We start from the raw sequence: 16189 nt of genomic DNA, 5'->3' as shown, positions 1-16189 counted from the left end.
CCGCCCGCCCTGCTCCGCCTCTGAGATCTGTGGCAGTGAGCACCTTCCTGGCCACCCCACTGCGAGGTGGCACCTGCCGGCAGCCAGCTCAGGCCGGGGATCGCTGGCTGCCCCGCTGGGTCCCAGCAAGCTGCCGTCTTGACGGTGAGCGTCCTGGGCCAGCAGGTGGACGGCAGGAAGCCCCGTGCCACAGGTCTCACGTTTGGGCCACGGCTGGTGGCAGGAATCCCATAATCAGCCTTCAGAAAAGCGTGGATGAGGGCGGGAGGTGGCAGATCCCAGGCACCCTCCCCCGGGCGTTTGCCGGAGGCCATGCTCTGGCCTGTACCGTCTTAGAAACAAGCACTCGGGCCCTGGCTCTGGGACTCCTGGGGCTCAGATGGAAAGACGCCCTCGGCCCAGCCTCGTCACCTCCGGCCCCATGTGAATCCAAGCCCTCTGTCCTTTTTCTCCAACTTCGTCAGCACAGCCCGGAGTTGGCGTCAGTCTCGGTGGCGTCACTCTCCCAGAGCCAGGGCCCGGTTCCCTGAATCCACGTGGTCAGCCTGCCCCAGTGCCCGGCCCTCAGCCACCAGGGGTGCGGCCGGCCCTTGGATAACAGTCGGGACAAGGATGCATGCCCCTCCCTGTGCGGGCAGTGCCGTGGCCTCCGGTCTCAGGAGCCTCTGCCCGGCCCTGCCCTGGAGCAGACCAGGTGGGGAGCTGGTGGTGGGTGGCACTGTCTCCTCAAGAACTTCACGGGGAGAGGCTGCACCTGTGTCCCCTCGGTCAGCGGAGCCAGGTGGGCACGGAGACGGTCCTTGCTGGGCATCCAGCTGCCATTTTCCTTGGGCTGGTACAAAGATCGTCCCTGTGAGGCCGTCCAGGCCGACACAGATTGGCCTTGTTCTCTGCCTCTGTCATTCCCTCCTTCCCCCGGCTCAAGGGGCGTGAGGGGGCGGAATAACTAATGACAGGCGGCGCCCTGCTGGGTGGGGGCCTTTGTTCATTTACTGGTCGGCAGACACTTCCTGGGTGCCTGTGTGGGCCAGGCCTGTGTGGGCAGCCACTGGTGAAGGAAGCCTGGCCCCTCCCCCTAGGCAGCCCAGGTCAGCTGGTGCCCAGCCAGAATGGTACGAGGGTTTGGCGGGGGCGGGCAAGTTCTTGGTGCTCAGAAAAGAGAGCAGCTCGCCAGGGAGCATAGAGTTGGAGATGGGAACAAGTGGGTGAGGCTTTGAAGGATGAATAGGAGTTTGCAGGTGGAGCAGGACCTAGTGGTCATGCTATTCCAGGACGTAGCATGGACAGAGGTGTGGGAGAGCGTGGAATGTCTGAAGAGCAGTGGGCCCTGGACACTGGGTGACTGGGAGGACACCCAGTTAGGACGGACTTGTCTGCTCTGCTGAGGAGCTGGGCTGTGACATGGGTGATAGGGAGCCACAGCAGAGTTTACACAGGGAGAGGTGGGAGCTGTTGACGAGAGGGGGAGGATCCGCACAGGTCCCCAGGCTCAGACTCAGCCGGAGACCCCTGGACACTGCCCACACAAGGAGCCCAGGAGAGCAGAGGCATCTGCTGCCCCTCAGCCATCCAAGCGCCCAGGGAACCTGCCTCTGCCTCCAACTTTGGGGAGGGACCTGAGGGCGGTGCTCAAATGGATGGCGGGGGCAGGGATCCAGCCTCATGCACCTTTTTCCAGAAGCTTCCCTGACCCCCGCACATCCCCCCGTAAATTCCCTCAGACCCCGCGCCTTTTTCTTCCCTTCCCAGCCCTGGTCACGACTGTGGGTGTGGGTCTGGACAGTGAGCCCTGGGAGGGCCGAGGGCGGAGGGCAGGAGGCCGACCCTGGCGTCGGCTCGAGGGCCGGCACGTGCAGGCGAGGTGCCAGGTGCTTCATTCTCAGAGTGACCCTGAGAGCCAGGCCATATGCCCACCTTACAGATGGGGAAAATGAGGCTCAGGGAAGCGAAGAGACAGCTGGTTGGGGACAGAGCAGGGAGCCCACCCTGTGTGGGCCTGGGGCAGGGGAGGCGCAGCCATGACCCCCATGGGGGGCCTGGCCGAGCCTCGGCTGAGCCTGTGGGTGCAGGGAGAGGGGGCTTCTCCTAAGTCCCAGTGGGGCGGAGGGGTGATCAGGGCACAGCCCGCTCTCTGCCCGGGAGACTCTGGTGTCTGCTCCCCACCTTTATGTGCTCTCTTTCTCCTCCTTTCTGTTTCTCTTTCTCGCTTCCTTCCCTCCATCCCTCTCTCTGCTCCTCTCCCTCCGTGTGTCTCTCTGCCCCCTGCTCTCTCCCACCTTCTTTCCTCTGCTGCTCTGTTTGCTCCCCGCTCTCTGCCTGTCTGACCGGCTCTCTTCCCTCCCTCCCTCCGTCTCTCTTCCTGAGTGTGTGTGTCTCTCTGTGTCCTCTGTCTGCCTGTCTGTCTCTTCCCCGCTCCCGTCTCAGCCCTCCCGGCCCAGCTGTGCCCGCCTCTCCCCTTCCTTCCCCATGCGTGCAGCCCTGTCCTGGCAGGGCCTGCCCAAAGCCAGGGGGGTCTCTTGGCCCCTTTGTCCATTACCCTGTGTTTCCGTTCCCACTGCCAACGGGCATGTCTTTGCTGGGTGTCTTGGTTCAGCTTCTGTAGTGTGACATCTTTGAGGCCCCGTGGTTGCAGGTCACTGGCCAGCGTGCAGTGGAGGGCTCTCCTGCCCAGTTAGGCCATGCATTGCTGCCTCGGGGGCTTCGAGGGGGGCGGGCCCAGGATGAGTCCCCTCCGTGTACCCCGGCTCCCTGAGAGCCACAGCCCACAGCAGTGTCACGTAATTAAGACATAAAAGTCCACGATTTCCTCTGTGTGTTGGCAAACAGTGGCCGGCTGCTAATGCAATCCTTTCTTTTAATGGATTCTTGAATTTAAATGATATGTAATTAAACGTAATTAGCCACGTACCCGTTCAGCTCGGTACCGTATGCTGAGTGGGGCCGCCTTGAATCTCATTATGAAGCATCTTCTTTTATGGGCGGATTTCTTCTTCCCTCTTGGGGTGGAGTTCGTTTGACTGGACAGTAAACCTGGCCCCAAGGGCCAGTGAAGGTCCGAGGAGGACAGTCCTGGGCCAGCCGCCCAGGGGATGACGGGGATGACGAATCGGGGTGGGGGTGGGGTTTGCTGGGAGAAGTTCCGGTTCTTTGAGCAGCCACTGGCCTCACTGTCGAGGAGAGAAGAGTCAGGAATCTGATGGGAACTGGTGGGAGGGGGCACAGAGCGGGGACAAGGGTGTCAGCGCCTGGGCAGGTGCAGCCTGAAGATGTCCCCCTCCCCTGACAACCCCCTGCTGAGTGGTGGCTGGGGCACCGCCCCGTCGGGGAGCCGGGCCTCGGGGCTGCCCTCCAGCCCCAGGGGCAGCTGAGGGAGACCCATAAGGGCGCATCCCGGGCCATGCAGGGCTGCAGCCTCACGCACACAGGCCAGCACGAGGCAAGACCAGGGGCCAGGGGGCCAGGGCGCTGGTACCGCCATTGGGACGTCCCCTAGGGTCCCAGCCTCCCTGCCCCTCCTGCTGGCAATGCCTGTGGTTACACACGCCCACCCCACCCACCAAACTCACTGTCTTCCCTGCGCCTCGGATGCTGATGTGTATCCGTGTGTCCCATCTGTCTGTCCCCCCAGCAGCCTGTGTGCCCAGGGCAGGGCCCAAGGCCGAGTCCTGGCCAGTCTCCCTGCCCAGCACACAGTGCCCTCCCGACGGCTGGCTGCGTCCTCACTGGTCGTGATCACCGTGCGGCCTGCGGGGCCCCTCCAGCCTCGCGTGTCTCCCGCGCTTCTCTCGGGGTTACCTTCATCTAGAGACAGGGACGCCGCGGCATGGAGGTGTGCGTGCTCTCCCAGGGTCACCAGGTGGGTGAGGGGTGGAGCCTGTTATGCTCAGGGCACAGATGAGCAAACTGAGGCAGAGATGGTTTGCCAGGGTTGGGTTTACTGCCCATTCCGGTGCTCCGTCTCCATTTCTCAGAGGGCGCCTCCTGCCCACCTGCCAGCCCAGCTCGCTGTGCCCTGGGCCGGGCCGGCCCCTCTCAGGTGGAGCCGCCCAGAGGAGTATCCCCTCCCCTACCTGCTTCAGAAGGACCTGAAGGAGGGGGCACCCCTCAGTCTGTACAGGGGAGGGGTTGTCTGCACACCAGGAAGGCCTGGGTTCCCAAGGAGGAGGACCCTCCCGCAGGAAGGGCTGTCCACAGAGCCCCTGGGTGGCCGGGAGGCCGTGAGCGCCCACCCCTGGGAGGACCGAAAGGAAGGGGCCCACGGAGGGTGGACGGCCGGGACCAGGGCTCCCCAGGCCTTTGCTGCAGAGGCGCAGGGGGCAGCTGGCTGAGGCTCGCAGGCTGCCTGTGGTCTCTGTTGCACATTTTCTTCTTTTTACAAAGTTTTAAAAATATGAAAACCATTCTTAGCTCAAGGGTTGTACAAAAACAGGCTGCCGGAGGAATTTGACCCGTAGGCCGTAGAGAATAGCCGCAGTGATGGGAAATAGACACCTTGTATATGTGAGATTATATGCGACCTTTTTAATTAAATTTTCGAGGTATAACATATACCTCAAGAGTATGTTACATATGCATGTTTATGTGCATATAAAGTGCACTGAAAATGAAGAATGTGATGCATTTTCCGCCATGTGCCACCCCTGTAATCACCACCCAGGTCAAGATCTAGAACAGTGCCAGCACCCCCATCCCGTTCCCCCAGGAAGGAACCATCTTCTGGCCTCTGCACGGGAGGCTGGTTGTACCCGTTCCCGAACCTGATAACAAGCAGGTCGTCTGGTCTGGGTTCTTCGCGCCTGGTCCTTCTGCCCGTCGTGATGTCTGTGGGGGGCGGTGGAGGGACACTGCAGCGTGGCAGGTGATTCACTGTGGGCGGTGGTGTCCTGTGCTGTTCTGACATGTGCATGTGCCACCCTCTGTCTCCCTGTTCTCCCGCTGATGGACATTTGTGCGGTTTCTGCCTTTTTGCTATTGTGACTGAAGCTGTTTGGAACATTCTAGTACATGTCTTTGGTGAACATGTCGATGTGCATTTGCTGTGTTGCATACCTAGGAGTGGAATTGTGTGTCACAAGTAGGTACCCACATGGTTTTCCAGAGTGTGTGCCACATACAACCTTTCCCTATTAACAAGTGAGTATTTCAGCACTGCTGCAGAATAACGTGGATCTTAGATTCCCATGTTCACTAGATTGGATCTGGCAAGAACGAAATAACGATCCCTTAAAATACGTCCACTGCCACGAGAGAGTTGCGGATCCTGTGGGTGGCGGTGAGGGTCCCTGTGCACTCGTCCCCTTGTCTTGTCCCCAGGGCTCACGTTTGGGGCCTCACCCCTCGGGGGAGTCACGTACCCTCCGCGGCACCTGTCTGTGAGTGTGTCGATCCCTGAGCCGCAGGGTGGCCACACTCGAGAAGACCAGAGGAGCGATGCCTGCCGGCCCTGGCATCTGTAGCTGGCCTCTGCGTGGAGGGGGCGCTGCCCACTGTGACCTTCCTGGAGGGGGTGGGAGCGTCCAGTGGCTGTGCATGCCCTCGGAGGCTCTGGCACCCAGAGTACCGCTGGGAATCAGAGGAACCAGGTCAGATGCCGGCTCTGCCCCCCCCTGCGGCATGGCCTCGAGCAAGTCTCTGAACCTCGCTGAGCCCCCATTTCCTCACCTGTCAGAGGGGGGCACCTGCCTCCTCCCCAAGGATGGAAGGAGAACATGATGTGAGACGTGGGAGGGCCGTGCCTGGGGACTACAGCAGGAAGGGGGACCGGGCAGAGTGAGAGGTGGGCCCTCCTCGGTCATAAGGGGTATCCGCACTTCCCTCCCCCCTACACCCCTGCCCAGGTCCCAGGCCTCAGCAGCCCTTGGGGAGGGGGCCTCTAGGCTCCTGGGCTGAAAGCTCTTTAAAAGAAAAGGTGCCGTTGCCCAGGACAGCATTTTAGGGTCACGTGCTTCATAGATGCCAAACCCTTAAAAGGGGCAACTTGACTTTAACGATGGTGTCAGAGCCAGCTTCAACCACTTCCTTCCAGGCCAGGGTGGGAGCTTCCGAGGTGGAGGCCTGGTGCTGGGAGGGCGCCTTGTGCTTTCCCAGGGCGCTTGGGTCAGACCTTGGGGTAATCGGAGTGGCCCCTACCCCCGCCGAGCTCCAGCCCGCGAGCAGTGGGGCGGCCCTTCCTGTCACCAGGACCCCACGCTCCGGTTCACAGCCCTCCAGGCTGCCCCCGGGATGAGGTCCCAGTTCCTCCCGCAACTGTCAAGACTCTGGGGGACATTCCCTGGAGCCCACCCCGAGCCCCTCCCCCTCCACGTGTCCACCTGGAGCCTGCTCTGCTTCAGGACTCAGCCCGCAGCCCCCCGCCATGGAGCACCCCCACAGGGTCCCCTTGGTGCTGCACGGACCCCACAGGCATCCACGCGCATCATGTGGTCTCGCTCCCCTGGTCCTCAGCATCCAGCGGGACCTCAGGGAATACAGCAGGGGATGGATGAAGGCTTTGGGAGGTTCTAGCCCCCCAAATCTCAGCCAGAGAGCAGCTTTGCCGGGAGGCTTCCCCTGCTGGGTGGGAGCAGCCTCTGAGGGAGCTGAGCTGATGGCACATGAGCCCCCCGGGGTTTGGGCAGGAAACTCAGAGAAGGACTGAACTCAGGGCCCTACTCGCAGAGGCGTGATGCTTCTGCTGGCAGCACGGACGGAGCAGGGGCCGGTGGTCACCGCCACGGGGCTCCGAGCAAGCTTCCAACGGGAGGGGCACAGGGGGGAGTCTAGGTGGACGGACAGTCAGGAGGGAGGTGTGCGTGCTCTGGAGTTGCGGTGGCCGGGCCTGGGGCGTGGGGAGGCCAGGGACAGCCGTTGGCCAAGACCAGCCTGCCTGATGGGGCACAGAAGGGCCTGCAAGTCTCCCGAGGGCAAGGCCAGGCCTGTGCTAGATGCTGGGAGGCAGTGGCTTCGGAGGGGTCACCTTGGGCTTACAGATCCACTAACCTATGGTCTTGCCCTCTGCAGGCCCAGTGACGAGCACCACCCGGAAGTAAAGGCTGATGGGTATGTGGACAACCTTGCGGAGGCTGTGGACCTGCTGCTGCAGCACGCGGACAAGTGACAGGCCTTCTGGGAGGGCCCCTAGCCTCCTGCCACCCTCCCCTGTGCCCAGACCATCCGAGGCACTGCCCTCTGCCCTCTGCCCTGGACGGGCAAGCGAGAGAGGGTGCCAGCCAGGCGGTTCTGGGCTGCCCTGCCCCTGAGCCACCAGCCCCTCCTCTGTCTCCCTCTGCCGACCCCCCTTCCCTCCTCCTCTCCGGTCACATCTCCCAGCCTCCTGGGCAAAGTTTGATCCCCACCTGCTGGCCCATCCCCTGCCTGTGCTTCCCTAGTGAAGTCAAGAGGTGGGGCACATCTGTTGAATCCCCAAACCCATTCTCTCTCCCGTCGGCCAGTCCTTTCAATGCGCTACCGAATCGGACTCGGGCGTTTGCCCACTGCCTCTTATCAAACCGCACTTGAGTTTTAGGGAGGCGCCTGGAGAAAGCGGGGACCCCCGAGCATAGTCCTTGCAGCCAGAGCCGAGCCAGCCTCCCCGGGACTGCCCAGCGGCCCCTGCCCTCACCTGGTGTCAGAGGGACCGCTCAGCGCTCCCCACGAACCCCCCAAACAATGCAGCCCGCCTTTCCTATCCCAAGTCACCTCTGGAGCCCAAATGGAGCGGCTCCCAGGGGCACTTTAAAGACTGCCGTCCTTCAGAGCGAGAATTGTAACCTCTGGAATCCGGGTGGCAGGTGGAGGGTAGCTTCTGGAGCCTTAACTCGATAGACTTGAATGTGTCACATCCCGGAAACTAACGGTTAAATCAACTCTGCCCTGACCTGCAGCGACTCTGGCTCTGACTGCGCGGGGCGGGCGGCGGGGAGGAGGCACCGTCCCTGATCCTGCCCTGGACTTGAGCCCCTGCACATCAGGGGGCCAGGGCCCGGAGACACCTCGCCTGCCTCAAACCCTTTGTTTAATGGAGGGGGAAACTGAGGCCCCACGGGACCAGGTGGACGGGGCAAGCGTGGGCCTTCCCTCACGCAGCGGCCCAAGGTGGCGGGCGGTGAGCCGCGGGCTTCCCAGATTCACTCACAGCCCGAGTTTCAGGTTTCAGCCTCAATCAGCAGAACAGATAACTTGAATGCTCTGTTTCTCCCCAAATCCATCCAGAACCCACTGACAAATCTTGGGAGACTCCTCATGAAAAGAAGTCGTGAGTCTTCCGCAACAGGATTTCCATTAAACGAAGGCAGATGATGATAAAACGCTTGGCCCTGAACCTGAGTCCCCAGCACGGGAGCCCAGGGCCGGCGGGGGGCTGTGCGGTCCCCAGGCCTTGCCCGCCAGGCCGGCCGCCGTTAAATCAGGATTACGAAGAAATGGTGGTGGCTGAGTCTTTCCATCAAGACGAGAGGCCACCGGCCAGGCTCGGGTCATTGGCTTGCGAGGGAGGAGGGGCGTTTGGCCTGTTAGCTGGAAAATACGCAGATGGGCCGCTCCTGGATGGAGTCCCCTAATCCCAGCTCGTCAGTGACCAGCGCGGCGCGGGCAGCAGGCACCGGGGCTTGGGAGGCGACTGTGCGCGGACGGGCCTGCAGCCTTGTGTTGGGTTTGTTCCCTCTTGTCTTTCTTTCCTTGTTCGTGGGCTGCCCTTGCCTGCTGTCCTCGGCAGGGGCTTGCAGGCAGGGCAGTGTGGTTCTGGAGGAAGGAGGCCGGGGGTCCCGCTCTCCATGGACAAGCGGAGCCTCCCCTTGCGAGCTGCTGCCCGGGAGTGAGGACGGAGAGGGACTCAGAGGGGCAGCAGGCGCAGACCCCTGCTTTGGGCGGAGAACACGCTGCCCCCCTGATCTGTGGGTTCTGTGGACACTGTCATCTCCCCATTTTACAGATAAGGAAACTGAGGTGCGGAGAAGACTTGCCTACGGGCTGACGGCTGGCAAGGGCAGAGCCGAGGCTCAAATCAAGGTCTGACCCTGCACCCCATGCCCTTTCTAGTCCCTTCCACGATCCCTCCACAGGGGATGACCTGCGGTGGCCCCGGTGGCTATGACTTTCCAGGCGAGGAGCGCCCTGGCATCCTCCCAGTGGAGATGAAACGTGCCTCGGGATTGAGGTCCAGCCCTACTCTGGGGGCGCCATGTACCCCCGAGCCTCAGCTATCTCATCCTTCCCTGAGCCCTGCCGGGGACCAGGCCCGGCCAGGCCAGGGTGCCCCGTCGCCCCACTGGGGACGCTGACCCCTGTCCTGCTGCCGCGCTGGGGGCTGCCCAGAAGTGAGGATGACCTGCCTCACCCCTGGGTCCTTCCAGCTGTCGGGCCCTGGCCTGATGCCCGCCCCCAAGCAGGACAGTTCTCAGGCCAGAGATCGACGGAGCCACAGGCCACGGGTCGGGCTGGAGTTCAGGGCTGGCAGTGGCCTGAGAACCTGTCTGTGGTCAGGAGACGCGCCCCAGATCTGCCACAGGCCCAGCAGACGCTCCAGGCTCTGGGGGCACCCAGCAGAGCTGCTGGAAGGGGTAGGGACGGGTGGGGCGGAGAAGAGGGCAGGACGGGGGCACAAGGGCCTCACCTACCCCCAGATCTCCCAACTCAAGCGTCCACACGGTACCAGCCCTGCGTGAAAACCCGATTCAAACTGGGTTAATCCAGCAAGAGTTTATCATCTACGAGGCTTCCAAGTCCAGGCCTGGCTGGATCCGGGTCCCAAGAAAGTCCCAGGCTGACCCTGGGGCAGGGCAATGGCGGCTCCAGCCAAACTCGCACGGGAGAGGAGAGGGGCGTGGCACCAGGAGGACATCCACACCATCCTCTCGCTGCCCTGCCGGGAGCTGGGAGCCAGGCTGAGGGATCCGAGTCCTCACCGGCAGGTGTGTGCCCACTATGGGGCCCAGACAGCTGCGGCGCTTCTCTCCTCCTCAGATCAGGTGAACGAGGTCCCTGCAAAGGCCTGGCCTACCCACTGGGCCACGCCTGCCCCTCTCAGGGAAGCAGGCGGGCAGTGGCACGAAGAAGGGGCACAGGGGTGGGGACGCTGGGAGGGACACGCGTGGGTGCCTGCTGGGTGCTCACGGTGCCACCTCCCACCCAGCGTGAGTATCCACTAGGTCCCGCTTTCCCGCTCAGAACTGTCCCGCTTTAGATGATCAACATACTGGACACTTTGTATCATCTCATTTTTTCTTAAGTTTTGATTTTTTTAAAAAATAAGATTATAAAAGCAATATGTTTTACTATAGGAACGTTAACAGAAAAGTTTACAAAGGAACCACCCAAGTCACTCAGAGCCTGACCACTGTTAATATCTGGATGCATTTCCTTTCACCCCTCTTTCCACGTGGAGATAAATGTTTTAACACAGTCTGGATTGTACTGTCTGTCTAGTGTGGTACTGGGGTGGGGGTTTGGTGTTGATTCTCTCATTTAAGCCCCGAGAGTCTTACAAGCCCTGTCTGCATATGAGGAGGCTGCCTGGAGCCAGCGTATGTCCTGGTGGCCCACAGACGGTGCCCGTGTCAGCTGCAGGCGGTCCACAGCGGGGCCAGGTCCAGAGACCTGCAGCCGGACCCAACGGCAGGGCATTTGAGCTGCTGCCCAGTGAGCCCCAGAGCCTGTGCCCGAGACGGTGTCCTCCCCCTGCCACAGGGGAGGCACCACTGGGTGAGCTGAGCCGGGGAGATTCTGCTCCATCCGGGCCATGCCCCGACAGCAGGGCCGGCACCAGACCCAGATCCAGACCCGAGCACGGCCAGGGTTGTCACCTGAGGGGGGCAGGTAAGGAGCTATCAGGGCTGTAGGTCCATCCGGGGCCACTCTGTGGAAGCCTCCCCTGCCAGTCATGGGGGACGTGAGGCTGGGTCCCGGGGCCCCTGGGCTTCGGGGCTGCAAGGCTGCTCCTCTCACCCCCACCCTCAGCCATAGCAGCCTTGCTTCACCTGCTTCGTGAACTTTTTGTTTGAATAAGGAACGGCTGCTAAAGCGAAAACAAGAACAGCCTGGACGGGGTGCTCTTCTGTCTCGTTCCCAAAGAGCGCATCCCCTCAGGACCTAATAGATCTCCAGGCAAAACCTCTGCGGTCAGATGATGTGGGCCAACCTTGGGTTATAGAAATGACAGAAGCCTCCCTAAGCCTGTCCTCGAGGCTGCAAACATCCTGGTCTCCTGAGCTTGGTTAGCGAGGGGTCCCTGACTTGGGGGCCAGGCACAGGGACCGTGTGCCCTGGAGCCCACTCTGAGCTGAGCTGTGAGCGCTGGCGACCCCTCGGCACGAGCAGCACAGATCCGAGCCGTGCTGCCCTCCGAGGAGCGTGGGGTCCCAGCCTGCGCCCCCTCCCTGGCTACCCTGGTGGGCGGGGGGCCCCGCAGGCCCACAGGGCTCCAGGTCAGGCGCCCTGCAGCAGTGCACCCTGGAGCAACTGCTGCGAGGCCTTGCCTGGCAGGCATCTCCACCCGGAACACACAGGTACTGCCTGCCACGGTGCTGGGCGCCCCCGGGATCACAGCCGTGGCAGTGGCCAGCACCCCCGTCGTGGTCGCTCACAGCCTCCTGCACCTGAGCCTCTCGACAGCTCTGAGATGTCCACTAGCCCCGTTTTACAGACCTGACCCTGAGGCTCGGAGGGGACAGAAGGGCCCAGGCTCTGCCCGTGCCAGTCCAGAGCGAAGGGTCCCAAAGGCAGAGGGGGGACCCTCCGATCTGCCACACCCAACAGAAAGCACACAGCCGGCTCCCAGCAGCTGGGTATTGAACCAGGAAGCTTTATTTACACAGTAAAAGTAACAAGCAAATTCCTGAGAGACTAGAGCGGCTCTAGTGCAAGACAGTCGCGGCCCGTGCGGAGGACAGGCTGCGGTGGGTGGAGGTGGGGACAGACCCAGCGCCTCTGCACCCAGCGCTTCGCCCCGGGCAGGGACCTGGCCCAACACTGCCCGTCCTGGCCGCCACACTTCCTGAGGCTCCCCAGTGCCCACGAGGTACAGCTGGGAAAGCGCACACGGCCCCAGAGACCGCCGACTCGCCGTCCCCGCGCCCCGGGACATCGCCCCCCCCGCACTGAAACACAATTTCTTTGCCAAAGAGACTATGCTAGAAGGTCAGACTATCCTACCTAGGCTACAAGATCTCTGCTGCGGTCTGGGATTTTTTTTCTTTTTTTTTTTTTTTTTTAATCTTTTTCTCTTCTCTTTCAAGAGGAATGGTTTTCTCTGGCACCAATGGGAGGGGTCTGGCCAACTGTGTGGCCGTGGCAAGACGTGGCACAACTGCCTACACGGAGGCACCGCCCTGGCCGGGCTGCCGCCCCAGCGCCCGGAGCAGGGGGGGGACCGCTCGCGCCCCAGGCCGCGGGGCCTGAAGCGGTCATCGTTTGGGTGACCGGCCCCGAGGCCAGAGCACACGCGACTTGAGCCCGCGGCGGGGCATCCAAGGCTTGCGCTGAGGCCCCCGGCAGTGCCAGCCGGAGTGCGGAAACGCACACGCCAACCCTGCCTGGAGACCCATTTGGATGTTGGGTTTGTTTTTTTTCTAAGGTGGACTTTTCCTTTATTTAAATTTTCTTTCCGCGTACAAATTCACAAGACTTTCCTGCTACAAAAATTTTGCTGAAAAGTAAGGCTTTCTGAGAATGAAAATTCGTATGCATGATCAGAACAAGCTCTCCTGCGGCCTGGATGTCGTGTCTGCCTGTGGGCCCTGCGCTGGACCCCGGCCTCCACCGTGAGTAAGGCAAGAGGGTTTGCGGTAATGTAAACGGCGAGGCTGTGGCCCTGGCCCCCGGCCCGGCCCGGCCCCCACAGGCAGCAGCCCATGAGTCCAGCGGCTCTAGCAGGCGCTCCCTCTGGAGTGAGCAGGGATGCCCCGCGACAGGAAGCCCCCCTCCCCATCCACGACCCCGTTCTTGTCCTTCAGGGCCCCCGGGGCCGCGGACGGCCTGACACGGCCCTCCCTCCCGGCTCTCAACTTCCTCAGAGGCAGGAGTGCATGGGCTGCAAGAGGCGGGGCCCCCGCAGAAGTGAGGCTTGGGGGGGCCCACCAGGCCGCCTGCTGCCCCCCCCGGGCAGCCCCCTGGGGTCAGAGGCAGCCTCCCTCCAAGACCAAATTCCCGGTGCCAGAGGGGCAGAGCACAGATGGGCCTCTGGCAGCGTGGCAGCACCTTCTAGATGAGGTCTGCTCTCTTCAATTAAGACCGACATGAAGCCACCGGAAGGCCATCTCTTTCTCCGAGAGGGGTCACCGGCCATCCTCTCCCCTCCCTGCTGCTGTCGTGGGCTTTGGCGAGGAGCTTCGGTTGGGGCAGGAACAGCCAAGAGAGGCCTGAGGCGGCTGGAGAGGGCCAAACCCTGCCTTGGGCTGGGATCCCTTCTGCCTTTTGGGTTGATAGGACCAGCCTGCGGGGATGTGGGGACGATGGGGCCACTGCCTGTCCTTCCCTGCCACCAGGCCTGGGAAGGGGGGAGGTGACCGGCAGGGTCCAAGGGAGTCCCCTGCACCACAGGCCTGTGACACCCACCCACTGCCAGGTGCCTTCCCTCCCGGCCCCGAGGAAAGGCCCATCCTGGCTGAGTCTCGCCCCTCTCGGTGGGTGAGGGAGGCGGGATCCTGCTTGTCCTGCCCCAGGAAGGACTGCTGTCCTGCATGCGCCCTCTATGGCCACTCTTGGTGCGGGCCAGGTGTCAACACCTCCCACCCCAGGCTTTCTGAGGCCGTGAGGCGCCAGCACGTACTCTGTGAATTCATACGTTGGTCACTGGACGCCACCGAACAGCTGCCCCAGCCTCCTCTGGATCAGCTGTAAGACGACGAGCCACCAGGCGGGGATCAGGCCCACCCAGGGCCGCCGGCTGCCTGGTCCGACTCCCCAGGCTCCCCAGGGGAACGTGCCTTTGGAGGGACCTGCCCAGCACCCGCACACCCGTTACGCTCTACAACCTGAGGCTTTCAACACAATCTTGGGGGGCCACGGAGTTGGGGTTTTCTGCAAGCATCTTATGGCTGATTTTTAAGAAAAGCCAACTATACATGAGAACTGGAGCCCCCTCGCTTTTGATGTAAAAAAGTAAAGGTTTAAGTAAAGTTTCCCAAATACTGTCTCTCTCCTCAGTGGAAAGAAAGCGAGAGCCACTTGTACTCGACCTGCGCGGTGAGGCATCCGCCGTGAACAGAAGTGCAGGAGCAAAGTGACTCCGAGAGAGCCTCTGTCGCGGCAGCGAGCTCCAGGGAACGCGCAGGTATGTTCAGCCTCACGGGATAAAGGGCCACTCGCTCACAAGCCGGCCCAACTGCTATCGTCTGAGGAAGGCGCCAAGCTGCTGAAAGCCAGATTCCAAGGCAGCAGAGCCCAGGTGGCACGTGTGCACGCGGGGCTGGAGAGGAGCTGTCTGGGAGGGAGACGTCGGGGGGCGGGGGGCCCGGAGCCGGGGAGGGTGCGCGCGCGTCTCGCTCTGTGCCTGCGGCGGGGAGAGGCACTCGCCGCGCTCTGCCCCCCGGCCCACCCGGCCCACCGACAACGAGCCTGCGCGTGAAGGCGGCGGGGCCCCAGAGCGGCCAGCAGACGCCCTCCGGCCCGAAACGAGCGCGGGGCCTGGGGCTGTGTGCCGGCACAGACGTCCTGCTTCCTGAGGACGTTTTCAAGAGGTCGCCCTTTTATGGTGACATCGCTCCACTCACCTGACACTCCGTGACAGGCTGGTCACGGAGAATGGCTGCCAGCTGCCGACCCTGCCAGAGCAGCCCCCAGAGCGGCAGGGAGCCCGGGGCCGGGCCGTCCACGCCGCAGGAGGGGCTCGTGGCTCTGCCTTTTCGGCCAACAGAGCCACCAAATGTCTACCCAACTAGACGGCCTCTAACGAGCGCCCCGAGTTGTTCCCTGGACCCTGAGAGTCCAGATGTGGAGGCCGCCCGGCAGCCCAGGGCCGCTGTCCCCCGCACTTGGCATTAAGGCTAAACGGTTCTGGTGTCACCACGGAAGGAAGCCTCTCCCGACCCCGCCCAGGCCCCAAGCGGGAGACCTGGGAGAGAAGGCACGGAATACGACTGAGGGAGGGAGGGCGCTGTGGGCCGACTCCCCCCCACTGAACCTGAGCAGGAGGCCGAGAAGGGCCGTGACCCCAGCGGAGGGACCCGAGCCCGGGCGGAAACCCGGGCCGGCGTCAGCGCGTAGAGCGGGCCGGCCCTGCCGCAGCGCCACGGGACTGCCCAGCGGGGACGGCTGGGACGCTTGGGAAAGAGGGGGAAGGCGACCGAAACCAAGAAGCTTCTCTCCTGGCCGTGGCAGCTCCACGGAGCGTGGGTGCGGTGCTGGTGAAAGGCTGAGACCCTGCACCGCGGGCCCGGCCAGGCGGCTGGTGCTGGGCCGGGACCCCGCGGGCGGGACGGCGTCTGGGGAGGTGGTGGGCTCGCTCCTGGGCCCCGAGGCCTTCCAGGAAGCGCTGATCAGGCCCAGGAGTGGGGCTCCCCCGGGGGACCCGCCCAGCGCCCGGCGGGAGTGGGGGGCGGGAGACCCGTGGATTCTAGCGCACCCCCTGCCCTGCCCGCCCCGCCGCCGACCGGGGCCCCTCAGTTGTTCTCTATCTGCTCAATGTCCAGCTCGCCGTCCAGGGAGCAGGGGCTATTGCGGACGGCCCCGCGGTCCCGCCAGGCCGTGCCCGGCTCCCCACGCCCACCGCAGCCCTCGCCTAGGGCGCAGCCACCCGCCTCCTCGCAGCACGGCTCCTCCTGGCAGGCGGGGTGGTCGTCCAGGGACGGGGGCAGAGGCTCGGGGATCGGGGTCCCGGCGGGGGTCCTGCCCCCCGTGCCGGAGGCCGAGAGCAAGGCGGTCCAGGACCTGGTGCTGCTGATGTGGAGGGCGAAGGGGCTGTGAGGGCCGCGGTCCTCCGTCCCTGCGCTCAGGCAGCTGAGGCTGCTGAAGGTCTGACAGTTCTGTGGGGGAGACAGACACACACGTCACTCAGGGTCACGTTCCTGGAAACCAAGGACCGCATGCCCCAGCCAGCCAGACCCAGGCCCCTGGGGCTATCTGCTGGTGGGCCCGCCGGGCAGCGGAAGACCACCCAAGTCCCGGCCTCCTCCCCGACCTGGGCAAGGACAAGGATAACGTATGAAGAAATACCCCTGGCCGGTGAACACCATGTTAATAAAGAAAATGCGAGGTGCAGTTATTCATCTGCAAATTG

General features: G+C 63.0%; 2 protein-coding genes across 3 annotated transcripts in view; one reads left to right on the top strand and one right to left on the bottom strand.

The window, feature by feature from the left end:
- LOC118882642 (phospholysine phosphohistidine inorganic pyrophosphate phosphatase) overlaps window positions 1–11657 on the top strand; it is a 137567-nt gene extending 125910 nt beyond the window's left edge. Inside the window, 1 exon segment of the mRNA XM_036828741.1 lies at window positions 7000–11657. Coding sequence (XP_036684636.1) covers window positions 7000–7096 — 97 coding nt within the window. The 3' untranslated portion in view covers window positions 7097–11657.
- Window positions 11658–12167: 510 nt separating this feature from the next.
- FAM53B (family with sequence similarity 53 member B) overlaps window positions 12168–16189 on the bottom strand; it is a 113726-nt gene continuing 109704 nt past the window's right edge. For both annotated transcript variants that reach the window (XM_036828739.1, XM_036828740.1), the window contains exon 5: window positions 12168–15935. In XM_036828739.1, the coding sequence (XP_036684634.1) occupies window positions 15573–15935 (363 nt within the window). In that variant the 3' untranslated portion in view covers window positions 12168–15572. The remainder of the gene's footprint in view (window positions 15936–16189) is intronic.

This window comes from Balaenoptera musculus, chromosome 16, assembly GCF_009873245.2.
Source record: "Balaenoptera musculus isolate JJ_BM4_2016_0621 chromosome 16, mBalMus1.pri.v3, whole genome shotgun sequence".
In the NCBI taxonomy this organism is placed as follows: domain Eukaryota; kingdom Metazoa; phylum Chordata; class Mammalia; order Artiodactyla; family Balaenopteridae; genus Balaenoptera; species Balaenoptera musculus.
The sequence above is the reverse complement of the archived record's forward strand: the minus strand, read 5'-3'. Positions and strand labels throughout refer to the sequence as shown.